The sequence below is a fragment of the Neodiprion lecontei genome, chromosome 3 (assembly GCF_021901455.1).
Source record: "Neodiprion lecontei isolate iyNeoLeco1 chromosome 3, iyNeoLeco1.1, whole genome shotgun sequence".
In the NCBI taxonomy this organism is placed as follows: Eukaryota; Metazoa; Arthropoda; class Insecta; order Hymenoptera; family Diprionidae; genus Neodiprion; species Neodiprion lecontei.
This window is the reverse complement of record NC_060262.1, coordinates 29,346,196-29,373,179: the sequence shown is the minus strand read 5'-3', so window position 1 is coordinate 29,373,179 and position 26,984 is coordinate 29,346,196. Positions and strand designations below refer to the sequence as shown.

General features: G+C 42.1%; 1 protein-coding gene across 2 annotated transcripts in view; it reads right to left on the bottom strand.

Annotated features, from left to right (window-relative positions):
* Nucleotides 1–26,984, bottom strand: part of LOC107226723 (lachesin-like) — a 138,040-nt gene that overhangs the window by 1,431 nt on the left and 109,625 nt on the right. For both annotated transcript variants that reach the window (XM_046734403.1, XM_046734404.1), the window contains exons 3-10: nucleotides 22,732–22,835; nucleotides 22,102–22,309; nucleotides 21,319–21,474; nucleotides 9,136–9,264; nucleotides 5,976–6,113; nucleotides 5,287–5,436; nucleotides 4,056–4,124; nucleotides 3,544–3,612 (exon numbers count right to left, since the gene is read on the bottom strand). In XM_046734403.1, the coding sequence (XP_046590359.1) occupies nucleotides 3,544–3,612; nucleotides 4,056–4,124; nucleotides 5,287–5,436; nucleotides 5,976–6,113; nucleotides 9,136–9,264; nucleotides 21,319–21,474; nucleotides 22,102–22,309; nucleotides 22,732–22,835 (1,023 nt within the window). The remainder of the gene's footprint in view (nucleotides 1–3,543; nucleotides 3,613–4,055; nucleotides 4,125–5,286; nucleotides 5,437–5,975; nucleotides 6,114–9,135; nucleotides 9,265–21,318; nucleotides 21,475–22,101; nucleotides 22,310–22,731; nucleotides 22,836–26,984) is intronic.

Sequence of the window (26,984 nt, the reverse complement as noted above, 5' to 3'; positions counted from 1 at the left end):
AACGGTGGATATAGAAGAAATTTGGAAGATAAACGCTTCCGCGCGAAAAGCGTGAATTCTACTCCCCGGATCAATTATTACATTCCATAAACATACGCGGTCAAACATAGAATTTCATTTCCCACGCATGAGTGGGTTTTTATTTTTTTCTTCTTTCCTTCTCCGTCTGCCACACGTGTACTTTGAACTCGTTCGATTTTTAATCGGAAGCTCAAATCGATCCCTGTTTCTTGCGAATTTTCCCAGAAACGGATTCCGCCGATAATGAAGTACCCGAAGAAAGATTCTGCGCATTTACTCCCATCTCGTTATCCCTGGTTCTTCGTCCTTCTGACTGTTGTGGTTTTGCTTTCGCTTCGTGGCTTGCTGGCGACTCGTTTTATGTACGTAAGCCATTTTTATGCTACATGCACGTCCTTGCAAACAAATTGATCTATTTCTGCGCAAAGACAAATAGATCAACAGACGGATAGATAGACAGATACTCTCCGCTATTGACGAACCTCCCACGAAGGCTGGTCGACCGCGACCCGAGCACGAACAAACAGTCGTGAAATTTCTCACATCATTTCGCTGCATGTTCACCTTGCATTGCAGTAACTCTGCCCGAATATGGGTATGGACAAAAAAATGGTTCGAAATATTTTTACCGTGCACATTATAATTACGTGCAAAAATTGGTTGTACAGGGATGCGATTATAACGTCTATTTTTACGGATGTCGTGTAAGCAACTTTATGCATAACCCGTCGTCCGCAATGTATGTTATAGGGCAGAGACCGTGACCGTAAGGAAAATTAAGGCATCAACTATTGTTTTGAGCGTTTTTTAGCTTCATATACACACAGGTGTGTACGAATAAGCTGGGTTTGTTCTGGAAATGAGCATATTTACTGATGTATTGACATTTTTTCTTGGGACTCGGCATTAAGCAGATCGACAAAGATTGCTAAATTGACAGTTTGCGTGGCTCGGAACCACCGAGCTTACGATAATATCCGTTAAAGTATATAATTATAACCATTATTGCGTGGAGTTCTACTCATAAAAGGTGATCTTAGCGGCGAGTTGGTCTTGCGTTCGTCCCTATCCCCCACGGGAAACGAGCAAACATTTGATCGAGTCATCGTTTTTCTTTCAAACTTGAAAAAGATCAACTCCGCTGGGAGCTTTCTTTGAAATTCCCTTCGACGCGAGAAAAAATATTGTGATTCAGAACGTTGACGAGTTTATTGAGAAATACTGAGTGAACTGTAACATTTAAAGAACAACAATGTACCCGAAGTAAAGATCCTTCTTCCGTGAACCCAAATGCAGTGTCTTTCATGCGAATTGGTAGGTACTTAAAAAAACATACGGTAGAAACTTGCGTGTATTGTTGAAAATCTCAGTCTTATCGAATGAAAATTTGATATTGCCAGAGAAATATTTGCATTCAGGTTTGGTCAAAATTTGCATTTTGGAATATAAGGCACCGGTCTCTAAATGAAGGCTTAACGTGATGCGTGGAGGAAAAAAAAAAAAAAAAAAAAAGAAAAATGAAAAAACCGCAGCAACAATTTTTCACACTCCTTCGCGAGGCATGCGGCATAGTTAAAAAATTCACCACATATTTCTACGTTTGTAATTTGCAAAAAATGTCATGTATGATTCGACTTCGCGGCTGTGGCGGCGCGAATATGAACGCTGCGACGTACGCCGGTGAGGTGACGAAGTGCCTGCGGGGAGTGGCAATGAGAAAAGGAAGTTTTAGAGCGTCGTCGCCCACCCCGAGCCCCGGCCTTCAAACTTTACTTCACAATCCTCATCTCGGGTGAAAAAATTGCGGCGAATTCGTTTGTTGAATTTATACACGGGCGGCCAAACGACTGTGAATTCTCATCTCGGTATAGCATGCGCATAAAATGGGGGAAAAATTAAACTTGAAAAACATAAGTCAGGCACTCGGTTATAGTCGAGATTCGTGAACGCAATATAACGTCCGAACACACAGAGACTTGAAAGCGAGAATCAAAACTGGAATTTGTTCTTATCGGAAAGTGGAAAATTACTATCTAAGATTTGGCCTGCTATACCTTGCAGAAAAATGATAAGGTGCGTCGAAGCCCGAAGTTCATCGCTTCGCTGATCCTGAGAGAATGTCACGCAAGCGGAAGCCGCATGTGTGTGTTCGAGTACGGCTGAAGGGAATTCGAGACCCGGAAAACATGCAAAAGTTGCGTTCTTATCAAAAGGTTGGAACATTTGCCGACGTGGTATGGATTTATTTCCCTTCTTCCATCTCTCTCTCTCTCTCTCTCTCTCTCTCTCTCTCTCTCTCTCTCTCTCTCTACGTCTGTCTCTATTTTTTTCTTTCTTCTTTTCTCTCCATCCGCCTCCCCGCGTCACTCCGCCACCCCCCTCTTTTATCTCGCTCCTTCCTTCTTACGCGTGCAAGACGCCATTTGTCTCAATTCTCACACCTCATTCCGGAGGATTTCGTAGGACGTTGGTAATTCGAGCGAAGCCATTGATAGCGGGACCATCAGACCCTGTCGCGAATATTGATTAGTCAGAGTAAGTTTTTGTTTTTCTTTCTTGCAACTTTTTTTCTTCAACCCATGCAGTCTCGAAGCTCTCCGATCCTCGACATTGGTCCGGCGTGACAAACGTCCACCAGAGGCATTCTTCGCATCAGCCTGCCCAGTATGGAGAATTTTTAATAAAATTTATCTCCCGACGAGAGCGTTTCTGGGAAGACGAATTTTCAACGCATTCCCAGCTGATGCTACCATGGGTGAGTTTACCTCTGTGATCCACTCCGTATTTATATGAAATTCTTTCATCCGGCTTGAGTATTCAAATTACATCACAAGCATATCTCTCTGCTTTATTCTGCCGGGGATAAAAGCGAACGGAAGAACGTTGCCGGAATTCCGTGAATTCAAAGTCATCCTCACGTCGGCGCTAATAGTCCTTAATCCACGTATTGCGCTTCCTTCAATTTATCACCGATACGTCTCCTGGGCTATTTCTACCTGGCTTTTCTATCCTCGTGAAATACACTCACTCGTTGTACGCAGGTACTGTCGTTCGGACCGATTATTTGTGCATGGCTTGGAGAATCGAAGGGCGGAACGGTCAAATCTAGGATGCGCGTGTACGACTTTTGTTGGGCGAATGATATTCTCCTTATTTCAAGCTAAAAATAACTCACGCGAAGTATTTTTTGGCAGCACATTCACTGACTGAATGCTCACACCGTAACCTGATTCTGCGTTTTGGCAAGGTTTTACATCTGGCATGGCACTGTGAATTCATCATGGAATCACGTATGCCAGGCGTAAAGCCCTGCGCGACTAACACTCAATCAATCCTGATAAAGCGAGATGAGCAATTTGTTGACGGTGCGTACTCAAAATAAAATGTTTTTTAAAAATAACACTCGAGTGGGTAATGAAGGATATTTTTTATGATAAGCTGCGATGCGTGAGTAAATACCTGTAATCAGCGGTATTGTGCAAATTTCGAGCTGTTGTGAATGGTTTAATTAAATGAACCAACCTGATTCTCTCCATTCTTCTACCGCGTAGTCGATAGGCCGTTGACGCGAGTTTTTATTTCCATTTCTCCCTGCAAACACGCCACAGTCTCAGTGTAAATTATGTTCGAGGGAAAGAGACAAAAACTTTTCATGCAGGTCATCGTGCTGAAGCGAATTTTCGTCAACGTTAATTACACGCAGAAATTAAGGATTAAATTTCATAGCTGGGGTTGTTGCAGCGAATTTGTGAAATATTACGTATAATATATACATGTACTTGGGTGGAAAACCGTACGTGAATGAACATTGAATTCACTTTATTTAATAACGTGCACAAAGCTACCACCGTGAGACGTTAACGAGAATTATCCAATGTTTCTTGCAGAACATAACGGATACATTAAGACTGACGTAGCAGAAGATTTATTGTACGGAACAAGTTATATGAACGTGTATGTGTGAAATACATGTATAAATGTTATATATACAGGAATACGGACGTGAAACACCGTGGTTAGGACAGAAAAATTACCGTTTTTTTTTATTGATGACGTCACGTGAGGGGAAACTTGCGTTGTCGTGGTGGAGGGGGCTGGAATCTCTGTAACAAACGATCCCATCGTACCGTTTCGCTGTTATTACTTTTTACCCGTAAATTCGGAGCCGCGTGTAAGCAATTCTACCGACTCAGGCCTCGCATGGATTTTAAAAGCCAGCGATTATTGCAGGAAAAAAAATTAAATGGTAGGAAAATTGCGTGTATAAATACGTATTTTTTAGCAAAAGAAGAATTACATGTATCTGAGATGCGTCTTTGTGAGATTTCCAATAAATTCGAATGAGGAAATCTGAGAGATTGTAGAGGAAGTTGGAACGGAGTCAGACGACGACTTGAACGATAGGGTACCGTTTACCAAGCGGAGAAACTTTATCGTAACGATTCGTCAGTTAACCGCTTGCATCATTCTCCATTTCGTATAAGATAACGTGTTCCATGTTTTCTTGCTTTAACCCGCAGTTTGATCTTCGTTTCACGATATGTTTGTATGTGATATATTTGAGTTATGACAACACTTATGGTATTTTATGTAAGAGAGAATGAAAAAAAATATGTATCGACAAACTCGTAAATCTACCAAACGTTATAAATAATTTACGTGACAAAGATCGAATCTGATTCCAGCTGTTCTGTTTGAAAAAAAAAAATTCAAATAACGATATAATTCATGTAAATTGACATATTCCAACGGATTGCGTGTAGAGTTGTAAATTATAATACAACTCAAACTACGTATCGCAAAATATTCTCTTCTCGTAACGAAGTTCAGTGAAAACCTAAAAGTCAATAATAGCCTGAGTCATGATTGTTGAAGCAACCGTAACTAGAAAAGGTCCAATTTTCAAATCAGAAATTAATCTGAGCCGAAATTCATTCTGTTATCAATAGCAATGTTCTGAATGTATATTCTTGGCGAATGAGAAAGACTCCAGGCTGAAATAAATACACATCGCTTCAATTTACCCGTCATTTAGATTTGAGGGCGAACGAAAACGATGCTTGACCTCGAGGTTTGATCGATCTCGGCTAATTCCAAGGGTCAAGATTGCACGGGTACGGTGGTTCATTACCGCGGGCGGTCGATCGACGCGATTAGATTTCGTGTTACATTCACATCCGATTGCTGGTGCGGCAGTGTGATAAGAAAGAAATAACGAGAAAAGTAAAATGTTATTCTCCTGACGAATCGTGCGAATTGACTAACCGTCCAGTTTAATCACGCCGTCCGTTTCTCCCAATGAATTTTTCGCCACGCATTTATACGATCCAAAGTCCTTCGGATTGACGTTCCTTATCTTCAGCATCATGTACTTGTTGTAACCGCTGTCCGACGAGACAGCCTCGTGTTTGTCACCTGAAACAAGAAGGTTATCTAGGCCAATAGAAGAAAGAACGGCGGAGCTTCGGCTAGAATGGAATTCACAAACTGAGTTTCGCGAATGGGTTCAGCATTAATCAACGCGACTGCAAGCAATTCCTGCTGCAAGTTTTATAAAAGTTCCCGGTATATTACTACCATAAAATCACATTTGTACTGCACTTTTTAAAAAGGCTCTTGTTCCGACGGCTTAACTCGAGGTAAAACTTTTCACGCGTTCAGGGCCGCAGGTACACATTATACACATGTACACGGGATGAATTTACCCGTTTGAATGAACTTCGCAAAATAATGAATCTCTATTCGCTGACGTGAGCAAAAAATTCATTCAGTCCGGGTATACTCGGCGACACTTCGTTATTCATTTCGCTCCGTCACATTATACTCTTTGGTTTTTTGCTCATTTTTTCAGACTTCCGTTCTCCGTCTTCCTTTTCCACCCCGGTAATAACTATCCCCCACATCTAACGTTAAATCTCGGACGTAACACCTGAGCAATAAAATTCCCGTATTACCAGAGACAATCATGTCGCCACGTTCCGTCGTCCAATAGTTGATCGAGGTCGGGTAGGCCTCGGTGAGACATTCCAGGGTAACATCCTGCCCAATATACGCGCCTTCCAGCTGGTTCGGTATCGACAACATCGGCGGGACTGTGACCAGAAAACAGACAGTCAAACATTGTATACACGTATGTACCGATAGGTACATGCCTATAATGTACGAGGATAATAAATCCTCGAAACAAACTTCTCGCCATTATTATACACACCTACGTATACGTTCATACATATGTGTATTCGGACGGATGTAACATACAATAATACACTTCATGTTTTACTTTGCCGCGTTTTCCGTTAACGGGGGGCGAGAGGGGTCTGAATTTTTCAATAGCCCCCTTTTCGCAAGCCCCGAGGAGAAAATACCCGCCCGCTGAATACGGCGGAAACGTGCTCACCTCCTCGAGGCTGGCAAATCGCTCGTTTCCTTGTTCGTGGAATCTAAAATACACCCTCGCACACATCCCCTCGAGAGTTGTTGCGCGTATACTACGCGTATTCGCCTTGTCCAGCTTGTTCTAACTTTCGCTTCGACTAATCAAACCCTTACACACCAGACTTAACTGGGATTAAATTAAACTGATAATCCGATTCCTGCGCGGTCGCGATGCACTCGCCCGTTATATCTGACCAATGTCCGGTCTAAGTACCACTTATCCCCAAATTTCCAGATTTGCGAACTGCATGGATCGATATTGCGGTTGTACAATAACCGGATTCGTCAGTTAACCAAAACGAGTCGATACAGTAACCTGATTGACGTTTGAATGACGCGAATGACGGACGAATGGACGACACGACCCCTTTCTTCTAGAAGATTTTTTTCGTGGGTTGCATTAAATCTAATGGAAGTTCGTACTCGTGTATTCTATGAGAACACGAATATCATTGATGATGGAAGAAAATAACGCGAATCAAACCGATATGCCAGCGACCGGCAACGTTTACCAAAGATAATACTTTACAAAAGTATATTCCACCAATCAGGCTTATTGCCACGCCGAAAATCTCATCAACGTCCGAGGGAATGAAGATTATCCGCTAGTGAACCGCTTACCGGATCAATTTTAATTAAACCGTTATATGTATATAAGTCCGCTACCTTCGTCGTCTGGTAACCAATTGTGAACAAATTCGCTATCATTATGCTACCTAAGTTATTTTCTTCGTGCCACACGAGGATTATTAATTAACGGATGGTGTACTAGACGTATATATACAGGTATGTACTCGCGTTTGAGATTGATCATACCTGCGAGGCTCGGCGGCTTCAGCGCGTTCCTGCTCATTAACATCGTCTAAGCTCGGAAGTTTTCGACAACATTCGGAGGTGTTCGGAGGTAAACAGATTACCGTATACGTACAATTTTGCATCGATACAATGTGATCGGGGACCGCTGCTGAAGGCCTAACTTTCTAGCCAAAACAAAACCAAAGTTCGATCGCGATACGTTTCAACTTCGAGATCCTTTAGTATCAGACGCGACGCCGCGATTCGCAGAGACGTGTACGCTCCGTCCGATAAGAATAGCCATTATTCAACTGTTATAAGGGCGAATTGGACCCTAGTGAAATTAGCGTTTCAAGTATTGACGGTGTCGGGCTAGACGTTGCGTCCTGTGAACTTGTTTTCGTTTTGTGTCTCGGTTAGGCGTGAATCTGCAGCGACGCTTCAACCTTGGATTATGCCATCAGTTTCGGTAAGTTTGAATTGTTCAATCACTCTTCTACTGTTGTGTTTGCGGAATGCGTACTTAAACTTTTCATCAAGAAATTGGATAATTAAATCTGTCCACTTGTAAGCGACCGCTTGATATCGAGAGTGAAAGTAGTAATATAATTAATGCTTGCACGCGTCCGACGCAACGGAGCTTCGTGATTATAGTGGCCAGCATTCCAAAGTACCGAAGGGAAGAAGCGAAAGCTCAGGGTGAATTGGTCAACTTCCTCCGTTTTTGGTAAGCGTCTGTAAAGGGTAGTCATTTTGAACGGTGTTCAAAGCTCGTTAGTCCGCGCGAGAAATTCCTAATCACTCGAGAGTTCGCGGAGCAGGTACCAATCACTCATTTGCCATTTGGGGTGCCGTTCATCCTACGACTTGACACGTGTAAGCTGGAAGTTCAGAGCGTGAGTGTGCACGGTTGTATCAAAGGCCCAACAACGACCGTCTAGATTATCAAGCTGGGCACACAAAGAAGACAGACGCACATGTACAAGCGCGCGACACAAACGTTGAACCTTGTTCCCTACCTCAAAGAGAAATTCCCCCTGATTATTATCGCGTTACAGTTAGCGAGAGGTGCGAGGTAAACGTAGCGAGGCGACTGTAACTCGAGAGTGAAACAAACGGTTGTAACTCGAGTGCATCCCGTCCCGACTTTGTTGTCTCGATTCGCGGGAAAGGCGTTGGTGACATATCAACCAGCGTTAGAGCACCAAACACGTACAGGCGGGACGTGAAGCGAGGTCCAGGCTTTCAGCCTGTCCACTTTCCTCCGAGGCGCCCGGATAATGGCGAGCTTTCAGCGTGTCTCCAGCCTAGCCTTAGCGCAAGCGCCTCGGCGATGTTACACTTTATTTTATATTCCTGAAGATACCGAACACCGTCTATCCCGTTCCCCCCTTATCGCCCTCCGAGGGGAGAGCGCTGTCTTGACTCGATCCTACCCTGAGAGGGTTCAAGGGTTGAGTTATGACAGAGGGATAATATATCGCGGGGAATCGACCTAGATCCCGAATTTCTGCTACGTTTGCACTGCTTCTAATCCCTAATGTACCAGCCTCGCGACTCGTCCGCAGCTCTGATCTAGACGGAGAAGGAAACCGGGCACTTCCAACTTTGAAACTTGAAAACCATCTAGCCACCCGGTATTTTACTTTCGCCAAAAACTTTTTCCCGCCCCGATATACTCTCCCGAACTGAAAAGGGTTCGTCTTGCCCAATCCCACGTATTATATATCAAGGATATTTTTTCACCCCTGAAGCGATGGAGATGAAAAATGGTAGAAAGGAAAAAAAGAAATACACAAGTCTTGTCAACTTGCAACTTCGTTTGAGGGATGAATCTCGGGATTAGTCAACAATACGACTCTTGAAATTTTCAAAGCCACTTACATTGAACCCGGAGAACGATTCTCTTACTGATCGAGGGTGGGACTCCGTTAGAAGCGATACAGAGGTAGGCACCCATGTGCAGTCGGCTAATCTTGACGATGTGGAGGACTTCACCGTCGACTACGTTCACTGAAACATAAAGTTGACCGTTATTCGAACCATAGATCTTCCGAATCATCTTTCCGTCATCCTCGTGCTTCGCGATCGTTCAGCCTTTTATTTATACACACATCTAACCCATTTGCTTTTTTTCACTCTATAGCGTATAATCTTGATTCTCGTTTGTTACGATTTTCTCTAAACATACTGCATATTAAATAAATTGTCAAGTGCATGAAATAGAGGTGAAATTTTTTGCCAAATCTATTGTTGTCATTTATTTTGTAGAATTATTCTCACATTCCGAGAGAAACGGAAATTTTGACGAAAAAAAAAACTTAATTTCTAAAACATGTCCGAAACATCTCAAAATCGTTTAAAAAATGTTTCTTTACTCAAATAACGGCATTTTGAGTTAATATTTTCATTTTGAAGCGAACGGGTTACAAACACGCCATCATCATTATTCGCTACTCATCGAGTGACGAGTGCATCGTAGCGTAAATGGAAGTCGGCGATATTCGTGACTGTTTCGAAGATTCGTAAAGCTGTGGAGACGTGATCCCGTCAACACTCTTTGGTTGATTGAAATTGTTGGCCCGCAGTCATACGAGATCGGACAATCAATTTGTACTTGATCGATACGTGTTATAGTTGAAACGATCAATCACTTAGCTTCCAATCCACTTCATTGCAGATGCAAAGGCCGTAGTCTAACTTTGTTTTTCACCTACAACGTCAGTGCCGAAACGAAATACGTGCATGGGCGTGCGTGTTTAATCAACGGAAAGGAATGGCGTTACCTTGTTTTTTGGCTCTGTGAATAAATATAGATCCATCCCACCTTGTATTACGTACTTTTCACGATACTTTTTTCACATTCTTAAAATACTAAGCATTTTTCGAAGCATTGCCTCGGGTTCTATTCAGCCCGTATATCCCTGGGTAAAAAAAGTCATGCCTATTCGGGCAAAAGAAACCTTGCTCCAGGGAAAAATAATCGCTGTCAGAAGTAGAAGCCAAGATTTATTAGCCACCGTGTTTCGCTTTGAGCCACGGCTATTTCCACTGTCAAAAAAAAAACTTCATCCCGAATACGTACGATTCCAAGTCCTACTGCGGAATCCTTTTGCCGCGCGTATACAAGTCGCGTCAAACTTGAAACTTTCTCAAAGTGCAAATATAGAACAACTAGTCCTGCGTTTAATTCATTTGAGTGTGGAGAAAGAATGCATGGCTAATGAAGGCCACACACGCCGCAATTGGAATTAACCACGAGCGGGAGTCCGAGGTGTTTACGTTCATTAGCTAAACTTACAGTCGGTCCTTCAGGTCGCGTGTCCAGGACAAGCGTATCAAGCAGGTCTGTCGTCACCACGCGGTCTACATATAATAGGTGTACGTATATACGTATATATTATCTTTAATTATCGCCCGGAAGTTGCTCAGAGTGAGTAGCCCGAAGTGTTACATGTACTAAAGTGGTTTAAGGAGGGTGGGTCACAATCTCGTATAAATTGTGTGGCCACTAATTGATCCCGATCGTATTAATCATTGCGTGCGAGAAAATATAAAGTGTCTACAGCATTCGCCTGTAACATCTTGAATGGAGTTTAACGTTCAAACACAGCGTTAAAGAGTTAATGGAATTTTAGTAGCTTGCACATTTGATTCGTTAAGTTCGCGTCCGGTTCATTATTCGGGATTGCGTATTTTTTCGCCTCATTTTGCATTACAGTACGTGGGTGAAAAAAATTCGACCAACTGCGACTTATCGCAACGTATCGTTGATCAGCATTACGAATGGTTCTATTTGACGCAGCGGGTGTCTAGAGACCGAAGGCGCGGGCTGGGCGTGAGAAATTTGCTCTTTCATATTTTCACGTGTTGCACGACGGGAGCTATAGACATCACTTGATCTTTGAAAGAGCTCTATAGAAAAAATCGCGAAGCATTATGTCAGGAAAGCGCGGTGCTTTTTGGCAGAAGTGATGTCTACCGACCCCGCGACGTGCCATCCCTACAAAAATATGAGGGAACGTATTCGATGGATCTATATAGCTCGCGCCGCAAAGTAACTCTCAAAACGTCAGCGTCGCCGGGACGACAATCACTTCGCGGAAGGGCTGAATAATGATCGAGAGTTGACGTGGAACATTTCTTGACATTCGTCAATTGGTCGAATCGAAGCGTTGACTCGATCGTCGTGGACGTCGTTATTTCTTCAGCCCCTTTTTACGAATGTACGTACACGACGTCGGGTACCTTTTACTCGAGATTTCTCGCAGATCGAACGATTGTATATCCAGTTTTGCTGAAGATTTTTCACAGATTTGTTAATTCGAAAAATGTGTCATTTCGCGAATAGTTATATTAACGTGGATTTTAAATCCGATGTGATTGCGAGTTAATTAATTCTAAGCTGCGTGGAAGTACTTGATCGATGTGATTGCAGTTACGTACGTATTACAATAACGGACCTATGAAAATTTTTGACCGCCGTTTGCATTTTGAAACGGGATGCAACGGCAAACGCAAACGGCTCACGGGCTTCTAGGGATTTGATGTCGAAACTATTCAGGGAGGACTATGACGTACATCGCCTAGCTCCCTTCAGAAATACGTAGGATGCTCGCGTATAATGCAGGAACCTAGACTGCAGGAATGATCAAAGAACGGCGAGGCAGTGGAAGATTGCCGTGCCACCGTGTGTATCACGCGTTGTTTTACGTGAACAAAGGTGAACGCGTGTATACCTCGAGCTTTCGTATGCAGTGAACTCATGAGATTTCAATCAAGGAGTCTCTCGGGATGTGAACCGCGACAGGAGCAGCCTGCAGGAAAAATAGGAGTTGATACGCGTGGCTGCGATCCTTGCCCGAGGCGTCCGCGTTGCAATTCACGATTTTCCACTTTGTATAAAGTGTGAACGTGTAACGGGTGACAAATCGGGCTGCCGCCAAAATTACGTGTAATTCGTTTCAACGCGCAAACACACGCGTGGTGCGCAACGGCTCGGAGTGAAAAACGCGCGGTGAAGATAAATAGTTCATTCATTCTTCAAATACCAAACAAACCTGACCGTTGTCGCGATGACCGCGGGGTACGAATTTTGGAAAATTCTCATTCCCAGTGGAAATCCAGGTGTGAGAATTGTACATCGTGTTCGACAATGGAGTTGCGGAACACAATTTTGCTAATGGCGTGCTGTAAGTTGGTACTATAGGAATTAGAGTTGTATTTAATTAAACCGAGGAAAATGATGCGACGTCTAACCAGTCGGTTTCTTGTACCAGAAACGCCCACTCCTTCGAGATCGCTTTACTTCATCTAAAACGGCGAAGAAAGTAGTTATAATTTACAGAACAATGTTTTCTCTCTTAAAATTGCAGAAGTAAATTCTGTGAAATTCAATCGAAAGTTTAAAAAAATATAACAGAACTGCAAGAAAAACAAATTGTAAATCGAGTGAGCATCTGATCGATACATCGTCTCCGACTCGATACTGCCATTCCCATAAATTGAGATCTTATGACCTATTTATAACATCCTTCCCGTTGAGTTAATTCAAAAAAGAAAACAGCGTATAATTTTTCGAATCACTGAATCAACGGCATAAATATAATTACATTGCCAAAGATATCGGAGTGTTGTTACTTGCAAGTTTTACATTATAGCGGTTTTCATTTCCTCTTAAATTTTCACACGCCTTTCAGAAAATAGTCAGCCGGCGATTAAAAGCTGAGACAAGTTATACGCATATTTCAATTTGTAGCTTGCTCGATATTTTATACATTATATAATATATTCGCGGTCTTGCTGGCGTCATGCGAGATCAGCCGGGCAGGCAACGTTTTTCCAGAGGGTCTTTCGTAATTGAACTTTACGGGAGCTTAGTCATATTAGCAATTACCCTCCCGGTTCAAGTGATGCTCGTAATAATTTTACAGAGAATAATGATTACCTGTGACGGTGTGTGAGGGTACGAAATTGCATAACTTACAATTGCTCAAGTTTTTGAGAAAATAATCTCGATTGAATCTTTATTCGAAGCAACAAAAATGACGAATCCAATAGCTCTGAGAGCCGAGTGAGAAACACATGCGTGTGTACTAATACACGCGAATTTCATCGTTGAAATGAAACAGGAATAAGTTGTATTTCTCCAGAAACATCGTGGTACGCATAAACAAATCGGCGCATTCGTGCGCGAAATACAATTTAGTAGTGAGTATGTGAAATATTTCACGTCTTAGCGAAATACGCTTGAATGCCATAGCTATCGGCAATTTCCATGAAAATTTACAATACCTCGGTTGAGCGCCTTCTGTATCTAATGCCCATACGTATACCTGCATGAAACATGTGCGCAGTGCGTCCGCATCTGAGCCTTGCGTAATAGAACCGGGAGAATCGAATAAATTAGACCCTATTTAGGTCACAGCGAGATCTACAACAACGATAACGGCAAAAACAGCCCTTCTTTCAACGTTTTCCGATATGTTTTTTGCCACTAGGCAATCTCGTTTCGATTTGCCGTGGCGATTATTTTGCATACTAACAAACATCGCGAGATAAATAATCATTCGACGTATACAATATTCCGTCTTGGTATGATATTTGTTCTTCAAAATGAAACATGAATCGTTTCATTTTCAACCGAAAACTGAGCACCCAGCCACGTATAAATTTTCAACCACCTACAGCAAACTTCCAACTGATTTATAGCGAATTGAAATTACCAGGAATGTTGCATTATTGTGTTACGTGGGATATGAAATTAAATTGAGATTAATTTCAATCCGATTATGTGAAATCTGATTAGTCGATCGAGGCGTAAAGAACGTCCGTTGAATATATTTACTATTTAATCCTATATGAACTTGATAGCGTGGATATTTTAGTGTTATACGGTAGACTGGTTTCCTGTTTCGACATGCAGTGATGAACCCAATCATTGAAATGAAATCGATGATAAATTTTATCGATGAAAATTCCAGCTGAACAGCTGGAACCTTTATCAATTGACATTTTATACAGGCACGAAGCTTCGACTGCAAATTCAAAATGGCACTGCGATTCCTACTCTGTAAACCTTCGTCACTGGTATGCAAACGTAATTTGTCGTTCGAGTCAATTTCAATTATATCAGTTATACCTGTAGCTAATTTTTGAGCGCATGAAGTGCGAAATTATCCACGTTGATCGATTGGAAATCGTAAGAGAAATATATACACGCGACCTATAGACGGTTGCGCGTGAATGCATCAACGAGCACGATACTTGAGATACCCTGATTTTGTCTACAGCCTAAGTGGTCAATTGTGTTATGAATATTTGATACCATTACCCAAGCACGTGCGTGCTGCACGCTTCACATCCAGCCACGTTGTGTAGTACGAGACGGTATTTGCGCCGAACGGCATTAATTTTCAAAAAGTCGCCTGTATCGTGCCCTGAATAGGTAATTACTCTCGTATATGCTTTGCGAAGGGATGTCGAAAATCCAGACTGTCGCATAAAAAATTTATTCGCCAATGTTTCATCCTGCCAACGGCAAAACGGCTCGAGAATCGGAAAGTTTACTATCGAATCCCCAAAGCTTGATCCTCTAAGTATTCAGGAGGTCTTAGGACAACCGAGAAGTAAACTTTCCTCGGCGGTTCGTTTCAAAAACGATCATCAAATTCGAGTCACCGTAAAACTGCGATGATTTCCTCTCCCTTTTCTTTACCCGTCAGAAGTGTACACGCAGACCTGCGATTTTTCGTAAGCTCATTCACGATCAATCACCTGCTCAGGAATTCTTTCGTCGTTCATTATCTCGTAATCGAATCGCCTCGACGAAGCTACATACAAATGACGAAGAATCGAAACTTCGTTGAAGGTGCAAAGACTAACGCAGTCAATAAATCCTGATATTTCAGACTGTGAAGTATGCGGACGGCCCCTCGGAGATGTGAAAGGAGCGGTCCGTCAGCCCTGGGAAATGGTTTACGGTTCTAAAGTATATCGATTGTTCTCTTGAAAATGCTGAACATTCTTTCGACCTTTCGACCCTTTTCGTCCAACCGATAACTCTTAATTTGTCTGTAATTTCTAGGCGCCACGCGTTAGCTAGACCGCGGCAAACTGCCCGTGGAACGAAAGTAGAACGGTACAAATTGAGTCGCAAACGGTGGATTGGTAAGTAGGAAAGAAACGTCGAGGAAATCCGTTTTCGACTATCCATTTCAAGTAACAGCGTTAAACGAAAGACTTTGGCGAGATGTCTCGCTATCTTTGTCGACAAAAGAAATTAGTGGGATTCGGGCGGTTTAAGAGTCTAGCAGGTAACAATGGTGTCATTTTGCGATCTCGGATCTCTTTGCTGTTCAGTCGTGGTTAGAATCTCTGTAACTGTGTATAACGTGTTTCCACGGATAATCCATTGTCTAGCGGGGAACAATGCCACTCGGACCGAGCCTTCTGTTCCCAGATATACTCGTCCGAGACAATCCCAACCTCCCTTTCTCCCATTTATCCAATTATTTAATTACTCCACCGACAAATCACGCGATCCCCCCCCAACCGACCAAGGAGAATTACAGACTTGCATTGCGATTAAGAAGCTGCAGCGGGGCTGTTCCTTGTGCCACCGCAACACCTGCTGCGATGACTTACCAGCACTTGTTCCTAGTGCAAACAGCCGGAGTTATATGTGTACATATACGTGCATATTATATGTATACGGTATGCGTGTACGTACACGCACGTGTTGTAGGCTTCCGGCGAGCACCGGAAGACAAGATCTAGGGTGAAAGCAAACGAAGCTGGGTATTTGGAAACTTGTTATGTTTGTGTTAGGGGGCCCTGCACAGTCCGTTGTGTTTAGAGAAAATAGAACAATTGCTTTCTTCTATATTTGCAGAAGCTATATCCTCCGTACGTCGCGGTGAAGTTCTTCCTCTCCGTACACACGTAGATACATACCCAGCACCCTGGCTCCAGACCTCGCGATAGTTTCGCCAAACTCGATTTGCTCCCCCTTCACCCCCTTTCTGGCAACCCGGCCTCCCGGTAGGTATTTTCCTTTTACTCGGTTATTCTTGGCGGGGTTTGCGCTCGCCGCGAACGAGTGCGCGCGTGAATCGGCGAATCCGTTCTCCCGAGAAAGGGTTGTCGGGACTCGAGGAGCAGGCCGGCCGCTGGGGTGTCTGGAGGCTATCAGGCAGGAAGTAATGGCGTTAGCCACCCCTCGGGCCCCAGAGGCCAACACATCAGTTAGCAGAACCATGCAGCGAGCCGTTCCAACCACATCCAACCGTGAATTCTGTGATATCCGGCCGTGCCGAATCCGCGGAACCGGCGAAGCGACGCCGTGCGCCGGAAACCCGACGCGACGCCTCGCTTTTTCCCCTAATTATGCTAATCGGGATATGTGTGCCTGTCGCGTCAACGCCTATTGGCGAAAGATAAAAATTCTAATGCCCCTCGGGAGTTTCCCGATCGCTTCGTTACCCTTTTCGGTCCATTCGATCCCTCGTCGTTACCGAGAAAACGTCACTTTCTTATTTTCATTAGCTTTCAATTTACAACGATTTTCGTTTACACTGTATCGCAATATTCTTCTCTCGGAGAATCTTTTCATCTTCCCAATGAAACCGTATCGCTCGAGCGAATGTTTCAGATCGAAAAAAGAACCGCCAATGAATTATTCACGTGTAATGATTTATGGTGATTTGCGAAGAGTGTAGGAAACAATTTTTGTGATATATAGTCCCAGAACGGAAGCACATTCCGACGTTTTCTACACGTGCTAAATGATTATCATTTTTCTCTTTGTCATGTAGCGAATCTGCGTGTCTGGCAACAGGCAACGGGTTTTAGGCTGTGTGTGTACAGAGTTGATATTTTTGAGAGAACGGTGTTTAATTATTCAGCCTCGCCTCGGAGGGGGTGCAAATTGCCGTTTAGCGAGCTACGCTCACAGGCACATCGCTGCACTCATTCGCTGGCCAAAGTGAGACAAAAAAATTCATTCATATTATCTCGTTGGCAATCAGCGCTCTGTTCACTCCTGAGGTGAGCGACAGCTACTTGCAGAGTCGGTAGAACGAGAATAAAGCGCTAAAACCGTTCGGTGTAATTCAATTTCAAGACCTACAAATAGATTCATTTATTAGGGAAAATTGTTCTTGTACCGAACTTGGAGAGATATAAATTTTGGCAGAAAATTATGTCTATTATGGTTAAAGGATTTCGAAGAAATTCAAAAAATTACCATAAAAGGCAAATTATCGGCATGAGAGTTTCTCCGAAATGTCGATAAATTTATTATTTGACAAACGTCATAATTGTATCAAATTCACGGTAAAATATTGGTCTAAAACATTTCAAAAGTCAGAAAAGAAAAGGATAAAAATGATAATCTAGAAAGGAAAATCACCAATTGGATGAATTCAACGCCACTCTCCAACGACTCGGAGTTATAGGGCTGGATTTTATCAAAATTAGAGGTGCGCAGCCGAAAATTGTTAGTTACACGGCGGAAATGGTGAATTTTATATAAAACGAATCCACGCTATTTGGTCTGCATTTAACCATTAGCTGCGGCGTACACCGCAGGAAAACCATTAACGATCGTACAGACTCGATTTGGCACACCAATAATTTATGAGTATCGCTATCAACGACAGGAAGTAGGAAAAGAGCGGTGGAACGTTTTCCTGTTTATCTCGCAGCTAATGCAATTAATAAATCACGGCGTACCCGCGAATGCCGGTGATTGAAGCAGGAAAAAAGCTTCGCGGATAATTAATACTTCTATATTTATTTATAATTAATTGATCGCGCTATGTTCTTGGGCGATGCGAATACGGTGGAAATGTCGCGCTTTCGGGAAATTAGGCGCAGTTTGGACAGCTGTTTTTTTTTTTTTTGCGGTGGTACGAAATATACACGAACACGAAGGAATAACACATTTTATTACGCGAATGGAATTGAGACAGACCTCGCCTTCATCCTCGATACGTTATTTTTCCCAAAAGTGAAGTTTCGCTTTTTACACCGAAAATAAAAATATCTTGGAAATGGCAAAGGTGCGTGGGGCATGGAATATTCACGTCCCTTGGTTCGATCACAACCTGTTGACCGAGCAAAAAGGAAGCCTCGTACCAGAATTCTACATATTCAGATATCGATGAAGCAAGAAATTTCTATCGATTCGTACGCGCGGAGTGTAATAACCCTGGCAAACAGCTCCAAGCTTTACATGTATATTCCGCGTACATATTTGTCAAGCGTCAAAAATTCCGGAGTTGTTGAGTCGAGCAAAACTCAGACGAGTCAAGTGAATATCTACTTATGCATACATTTTTTACCAATACCGAACAGAACTTTATACTTTATTATACCCTGCAGGTACATCTCAGTCGTTCAGAAATGCTGCAACTACGGGGGACAGGAAACGGAATGAATACTAAAACCATCATTAATAAACTATCGCGTAGTTTACTTCCGCACAAGTTTGCATGTAGTTGAGAATCAGAAGTATTTTCTTTCGAGGTAAAACATGAGCAATAACGACAGTCGTTAAACATAAAATTCAAATGAAAAACACGTGAACGAACTACAAGTTTCTGGTAATTATTTCAGTGGGAAAAAACAATTGAAATTCGTTTAGATGAACTTTTAAACAATAAATGATTGCGATATCGGCGGTTGGCAAAAATGTAAATTCGGATTTCTGGACAAACCTTAAGCTATTGCCTTTACCAAATGTACTTGGGTTGAGATAATTTTTTTTCAAGCTTAGCGGTTGATCAGCGGTGAAGTGGTTGTTTAATTAAACTTGAACATTTTGAACAAGGATCAGATTTCCCGGTGCCCGGGGATATTGAACCAACAAGATGATCTAATCGCTGTGCGTAACCTCGTAATTAATTCCGACATGCCTGGCGAGGTCGTGGGTGATATTGAAACGACAATTCCCAAATTGCAGAACACCGGCCGCCCGCCGCGAACGCTGGGGTGAATTTTAACGAAATGCGATCGCGTGATAACAAATGTGTGGTCACGCGTGCCCGGTTAATTGAAAAATAACATCTGCGGGTAAATTCAGTTGCAAGATGGTGCTGATTTAAAGTAAACGGCACGTGTGTGGTAGCTTGGTTGAAAAGGAAGAACTTTTTTCAACGTTATTAATTCGAATTTGTATCTTTCAACAATTGTCCTCTCGCATTTAATGATATGCACATCCGCATATCATTTATTAGACGGCTTTGCCCGTCTTGCGTGGCTTCCCATCGGAAGCAAAAGAATCCAAAATGTAAAAATTCATCAGCTACGTACATTCTTACACAGGGTGCTTAAGAGTTGGAAATTTCTATTCGTTATTAATTCCGGCTGTTAAACCCGGAGCTGGAGAAATTTTTAACTCTGCATCTGATTCCCGCTAGCGGTAATAAAAATTTTATGTCTCATATTTACAGGACAATTTTGCCAAAATATATATCGTTACAATAGTAACGGTTTAAATATTTTCAGTTTCGCAAGGAAATGTGGTACGAGTAACTATATTCAATGTGATTTATAAAGTTTTTATTACTACATTCTCTAGTTTTTTTACTGCCTTTCACTGCCTTTCTTCAGTTTGGTGATTGGGTTTCAAGATCAATCTATCGCTGTACAAACGTCAAATTATTGCAATAGTTATAGAAAAAAATAATACAAGTGAACATAAATAAGAAGAAAAAAAATTGAATTCCGTACTGGATTTCCTGGTTACAGCTACAAAACGCATCTACATTTTTGAGCCATGACGTTATTTTTCGGTCATGGTGAAGAATGGAAATATTTGAGAACTGTACAATAACCACATGTATAGAAATTTCTCTCAGAAAATTTACAAGGGTTATTTAGAAATCCACACCGGAAAGTCAGTTTTCCAAAACAATATCGTTATTCTTTGAACTTTTTCATTCACGTTGGACATTTCTGACGCCCGTCTCGTTTTTCTGTGGGTTAAAACGTCCTGGAAACTTGCGGTGTGCCTTTTGAACTCAGTGTCGCTAATTTGAGCTGAATTTTTGCGAGAAAATGCAATGCGAAATGACAAGGTAAGGACTCTGTTGCTGAATTGTTAATTCTGAGTGAAATTTTATTGAACAGCCTGGATTTCATCGACGTGGAAAATGGAAGAAATTCGTCGACGGAGCGTGATCGGTTTTATACGTACGTATCGGAGAGAAATGAAATGTCGAACGAACAAATCATTTGTATGTGATACATAGACGTGCACGGTAGGTAAAACCTATCTCGCGTTGGCCGTTTGACGTTGAAGTCAAGCGATTGACCGTTTATATAGAAAAAGAAAGAAATAGAACACAAAAAAGCATGCAGAATGCGAATAAAGTAACGATTAAAAATGGAAAAACGAGGAATGTAGCTTCATGTTCGCCAACGTTCCCTCTGGAATTATATCACCAAGCTAATCTAGCCGTAGGTAAATTGTAGTCTGTTTAATCTGACCCAAGTTCTCAATAGCCTGTGAAACGTTAGTATAGAGAGAGATCGGAACACATGGTCGCGGTGCGTATTAATGGACAATCGATCCAACAAATACCGATGCCCGGCTAAATTTGAGCATCGATATAAGTATGATGGAACTTCCACCCCAATCTGTACATCAGCGTAGTTTCACAACACAGTAGATTCAAGTGATCGAAACGTCGATTTCAATTCTAATACATTAAATATCATCAAGCTGACGCGTGACGGGTCAATAGAACCGATTTCAATCAGTCGGTATTGGTAATACGTAACATTTACTATCCGTCACGGGTGTAATCTGATCTTATAAATTAATGATGAGCTGCATATACGAGTGTAACATTCGAACCGAGAACAAGATGGCTGTGAATGAATATTTGAAAAATTACTCCTGACAAACCCACTCGTATACATACACATCCGTTTTATCAGCTTTAACGTAACTGTAATAGAAAAGCAATAACCGTTCTCAAGTTGAATATTGCAAAAGTCACTACGGAAAGTTGTAACGTATATACGCCGTTATTGTCATTTTGTTGTTGAAAAAATTACCTGTTTCACCGTTGTAATTGATGTCTTCGCCATCTTCGCGTCTCCACATAACATAGGGTTCGGGATAGCCGACCGCTTTGCAGTTCAAAGTGACGTTCGAAGCTTCGCGAACGACCATATCCGTGCTGGTCTCCTTATCGACGATCGATGGCGGTACTGCAATGAGAAAAGAGGAAAGGAATAAGAAAGTGGGGCGGGGGGGGGGGGGGGGGAGGAGGGGAGGCGGCGCTTTGATAGTATATGAAAAGGACTTGTTTATTTCTTTATTTTTTTACCTGCTACAAAAAGATTTTTTTTTACATGTACTCTCTCTCGTTGATTTCGTCTGCTGTTTTCTTTCCATCTCTGACAGAGCGGAATCTCCCACCGTACCATACACGCATCTGGCATATATATAGATATATATATATGGATAAATGTATGCGTGTGTATAATGTATATAGTATATAGAGTAGAGGCAAATGTATGTATATACTTGATATTTCTCTTTTGTGCTTTATTCAAATTCGACACTTGACATCACCGATTGGCAGTCGGTCGGGCGTAAGATGATGCGGCGGCAGGGGGGAATCAAAAATGCTTATCGTGTAAGAAGAAAGCGGGGAAGAATCTAAGCGTGACACAGACAGGGACTCGAAAGAGTTTTCTCGGTTTTGTGTTTTTCTCATTTTCTTCTTCTTCTTATTCTACCTCTTTTCATTATTATCCTCAGCCCTCCCTTACCTCGCGGAAACCTCTCTCGTCTCTCGGTGGGACGTGAAATTTATGCGGGAATCAACTTACCCACCACCTGAAGGTAGCCTTGACGACTTCGCATCGGGTCCGTATTCACTTGACACATGTACCAGCCTCGGTCAACTTCTTGGACATTTTTTATCTGTAAGTACCAGGATCTGTGGTCGTTGTACGACAGTGAAATCCGTGAATTCTGCGTTATCACATTGTGATGGATCGACAAAATTGTCTGCGTATCGACCCTGACCCACGCCACCTGCAACAAACGAATTGACGGAACGTTATACGCCTGCAGGATTCATTCCTATTCCGACAGTTCTGCTGCATTCGTGTGATGCAGTCGCCGCGGCGAATGGAATAACTATCGGTTTGCACGCTGCTGTCACATATAATTTTTTGAAATTTGTAGGAAAACATCGACAGTCAAAAAGTTTGTTCAACCTGTAAAAATAACCATTCGAAAAATGAACGATATTCCGAACAATTTCAAACTGTTTCATTCAACTTCCGGTATTACTGCAGTATCAACGATGCTGGATATAAAGGGTTTTTTTGGAACGCTATCGCATTTTACACGGTCGAAAAAGTCAGTGTCTCGTTTTTCAGTAGAAAATAACGTGTCTTGTGTCCTTTAAAAGTAATGCTGCATGCACATGTGTATATTGGGTATGGATTTACCTTGTAGTTGCGTAAATTGTCGACAACGCAAGGGAGCAAAGCATCGCGTCCAATTGTTACGGTCACATTGGGTATTGGCTCAGCGAATCTTGGAAACTGGACTTCTGCAAACAGAGAAAATTCACGCGACGTGTTAGACGGTCATGTGACATATGTGCCTAAATGCTGTCGGGGAAGAAGCGCGAGAGGAATAAAAAAAAAAAGGAGTAAAAGAAAGAATATTAATATTGGAGTGGATCGTTATCCGTAGCACGCAGGAACGTCGTTCACACGTGAAACGGCATCGGCCATCACCGCGTCTAGCTTTCTGTGACGATAAATATTTAGTATAGGTGGTATTTCGAGAATATATCGCGTTGACATCGGGCTTTCAACTCGGTACACACATTAAGGAGTAAAGGAACCGTATCGATTTTGGGCGAAATCGATTCACCGGAAGTATTCGAACGAATCATTTCACACTCGAGAGAAGTACGTTTCTCTTTGATCGACGCGGCGTCAGGAAAACAAGGATAAACATTCCCCGTCGTGTACGCGTGTAAGCCGTATTGTTATTTATCAAAACGCCTTTAAACTACTCATCTAAATCACATGTACAATCTGGTTAAAATGTGTCGAATTGAATTTTACACAAATATTAAAGTTGCTGAAATAAACCATTACTCAAAAGCTGTTGCTGAGACTGGCTGAATTGACAATTACCATGAATGATTTCGGCTTCAACAATATTTACTCCAGACTCGAGAAATTTCGATAATTTACTTGTATGAAAAAAATTAATTATGAGACATAAAAAAATGCGCGAACAATGTACCGGCATTGAAAGCCGTGGCAGAATCATGCTGTTGATACCTAACTGGAATTTTTTCCATGAAACTTCATGTCGTTCACATTTTTTTCCACAATCAAATAGTCACTTTCGATTTGAAATATCCAACTCCAGTAGCTCCCGTTGCATTTTGCTGTAAATCGTTTCGGACAAAACCGTAGGGTTGACAAATTTTAATTACACACTCGACTGTTTCAAATTATTGCAAAAGCGCTTACCGACTTTCTTCGAACGCGTCATCTGGCATTCCAGGCATGAAGTTTTTCAGCAATTAATCAGCATGTCATTATTCCCATCCTCGTCAGCATATCCAACGTTCTCTGTGCTCGGCTTGGGGATCCAATACTAATCAATTTCAAACCGATATTTCAATCGCTGCAGCCTGAACGGCAATATAACTTTACGTCAGCTTGCAATACTAGTTTGTGCATGAATGAAAAATGAAGAGATCCGGATGCTCTTCCAAATTACTAGCCAATATTTCAATCTGTTACCGAAGAGCGCCGGCAACGCAACGTGGATGCGGAGTATACACCTACATTCCGTTCAGCTATTGTCGGAATATTTTCCCCCGCGTGGTTCTCCGCTCGGCGGGAGGAACGGAGGGAGAATGGGAAGGGTCCGTAATGGCAAACGGAAAGGTATAACAGAAAATATTTCACTTTCTCGTAGCTATCCCTCCTGAATATTCACCCAATAAAGAACGCCTACTGCAGCAGTCTCTGCCTGCGGATACACTCACGCGAACACAAATACCGAATGCAAATTGCCCCGCACTCTCTACTTCGCGGCGATACGACGTATTACTCGGCATGCTTATGCCGGTGGTGTAATTAAGGAAGGATTCGAGCGGCGCGTCCTGCAGCTACCATGAAATACGAGCTGTAAATGTTGTTATGCTTGAGCCTTTCGTAAATTACGGAAAATTTAACTTCCAACGACAATTTAACAATTCATTTATTACAAGGGCACATGTGTGTATTCGATAAAATCCTGTCGTTGTATAATAGCTGACATGACTCATAAATTAAGCACGGATTGATTTGCGCGAATGTTAACTGTTGTTGTACTTTTTGAAAACATTTTTAATTCTTAAGCAATTGTTGGTTCCGTAAAATACTCGTACCGCTTGTGTGCTTTTTCAAATAATTAATTACCGAACTCTTTCGGAATATTAAGCTGAACTCGAACCGTAATAATACTGACAAGGAAAATGTTATTTCAATTCACTGACTCTCTGATCACTTGATGAAATATATCACTTGACATAAGGAAAGTTTGTACATTTGTCTGCTCGAGATTACGCAGTTGTGCGTGTGCAGACAAATATTAGGTACGCGCTGATCGAGATCCTGTTATACTAAACAAGTATACGCGTAACCTCTCGCTTGAAATAATAATTGAAATACGGCAAATCAGTGAATATCATACCGACAACTTCGGGGTGAAATTGATATATAATCGTGCAGCATCGTTAGGGAAGAATCGCATGGCGTCGTATCCGTTATACAGAGAACAGGAAGCTTTCAATTGTACTCAAAAACGTACGTCTCGTTAGTTCAACGTCAAAGCGACGACGTCATTGAAATGACATGTGCCGCACACAATTGGCACGGCAGCTGGGGATGAAAACTGAAAAAGACTGTCCGAAGGCTGAGTCATGAACGAGGTATAAAACGCCAAGCTTGGCGTAAAGTCGAAATCTTCATACACGCGCTGGATTAGATTTCTTCTTCCGTGTTTCGTAACAATAGAAATGAGAATCGGGAAGGAAGAGATGCTGCAGTACCGAACCTTCTACTCATAAACGCTATTATAATTTACTATTCAATGCAACATTTGTATTGAACCAAAGTCAACCGCGGTGACGAACGTTATCTGAAAGTTTCAACTGAGAAGAGTGTTCAATAACGCATGGATTCATAAAAAGCGGGGTTGGCGAGGGGATAGTGGGACGACACAGGACACGCAGCCATTCCGCTTCGAAATTACCGCCTCTTGGCACCGTTTCCGAAACCTTATCGCGCTCGTTCTGCTCGAGGTTGTCGCAAACTATCGATTTCCCCGTCTTATCATCGAGACGCCAGCAGTCAGATACCGTCCTGAGCTTTCTGAGTTATCGAGACCCGGTTACGTGGACCAGTAAGCTCGAAGCACACACCGCGTAAAACCCGAACTGTTCGCTAATTTGGCGAAAAAAGAAACCAGTGAATTCGCAAAGGTCGGGTCGCTTTTTTGTTCCGCTGCAAAATTTCTGTTTACGTATGATTCACCGGAGCTTTCTGACAATGGATTCGCCTTAAATGGAGCATTGGTGTAAATTGACTGTAATATTGCCAATCTAATCCCGAAACGCTTGATGCGATGCTGGGATAAATATTACGTTGCATATAAAGTGCGTTGAACAGAATTTTGCACATTTATTATCAATTTTATTTACATACGGTTCAGAATTGAATATAAAATAGAATTTATAGTGAATTCAACTGCAGATTCGACTATGGATAATTATGTTCGTCTGGCATGCTCTGTGATGAATTTTATTATTATTATCACAATTTGGCAAGAACTGTTGTCGAAGTCACCGATGAAAGTGGATCTATAAGAAAGAGAATAGCGAGCCTAAGCTTTAATTCGCGCGTTATTCTTTAGAGCCGCGTTTATTTGCGAGGGATGAAATTGAACTCTTTAACGCATACCGCGAATACATACCAACTGGAAAAATGTAATTTCTCCGTAAGCTTAGCTTGTCTGCGTTTACGAACAGCGTGCGGGGAAATGGAAAGCGCGCGATTCTTTAAGACTCGGAGCCACTGCAGAGTGAAAGTGAGAGCCTTGAAAAGTGTAAGTGAGAACGAGGGGCGCCAGGGGCCAACGTTTTTATGACCCTCCTTGGAAAAAAGCGAAAAGTAAAAAAGGTATTTACGTTTCAACCGCCAAATTTCCTCACATATTTTTCCCTTGAGCAAAAAACTCACTCTCTGCCAGTGCTCAAGACGTTCATACCCAACCAAGTCAGTTCACCCATTCCGCATATTACATCTCCTTTGCACTTATACAATGTGAAACACACCCTTCGACGGCAGAAATTATATTTTCGACAAATTAATACCTTAGCTATCCGACAAGTGATCCTGATTATCACTGTATTTTGAAAGACCATTTCTTATTCCAGTCCAACGACATTGGAATTTGTTTAAATTTTATCATTTTTAAACGTATGAAAACGTATGCGGTGATCCTTGCAGCAATCGAACGATTATTCGACACGTGTCATTCATTCGCTTTATACCAGTATTCGGCCTTGCATCGACGTTTATGCGAGATGCGACCTAGAGTGGTGAAATGATTCTGAATAAGGGAGACGGAATGATGTATGGAGCAGGCGAGGTTTGGGTAAAAAAGTCAGAGGAAACGAGCGGCT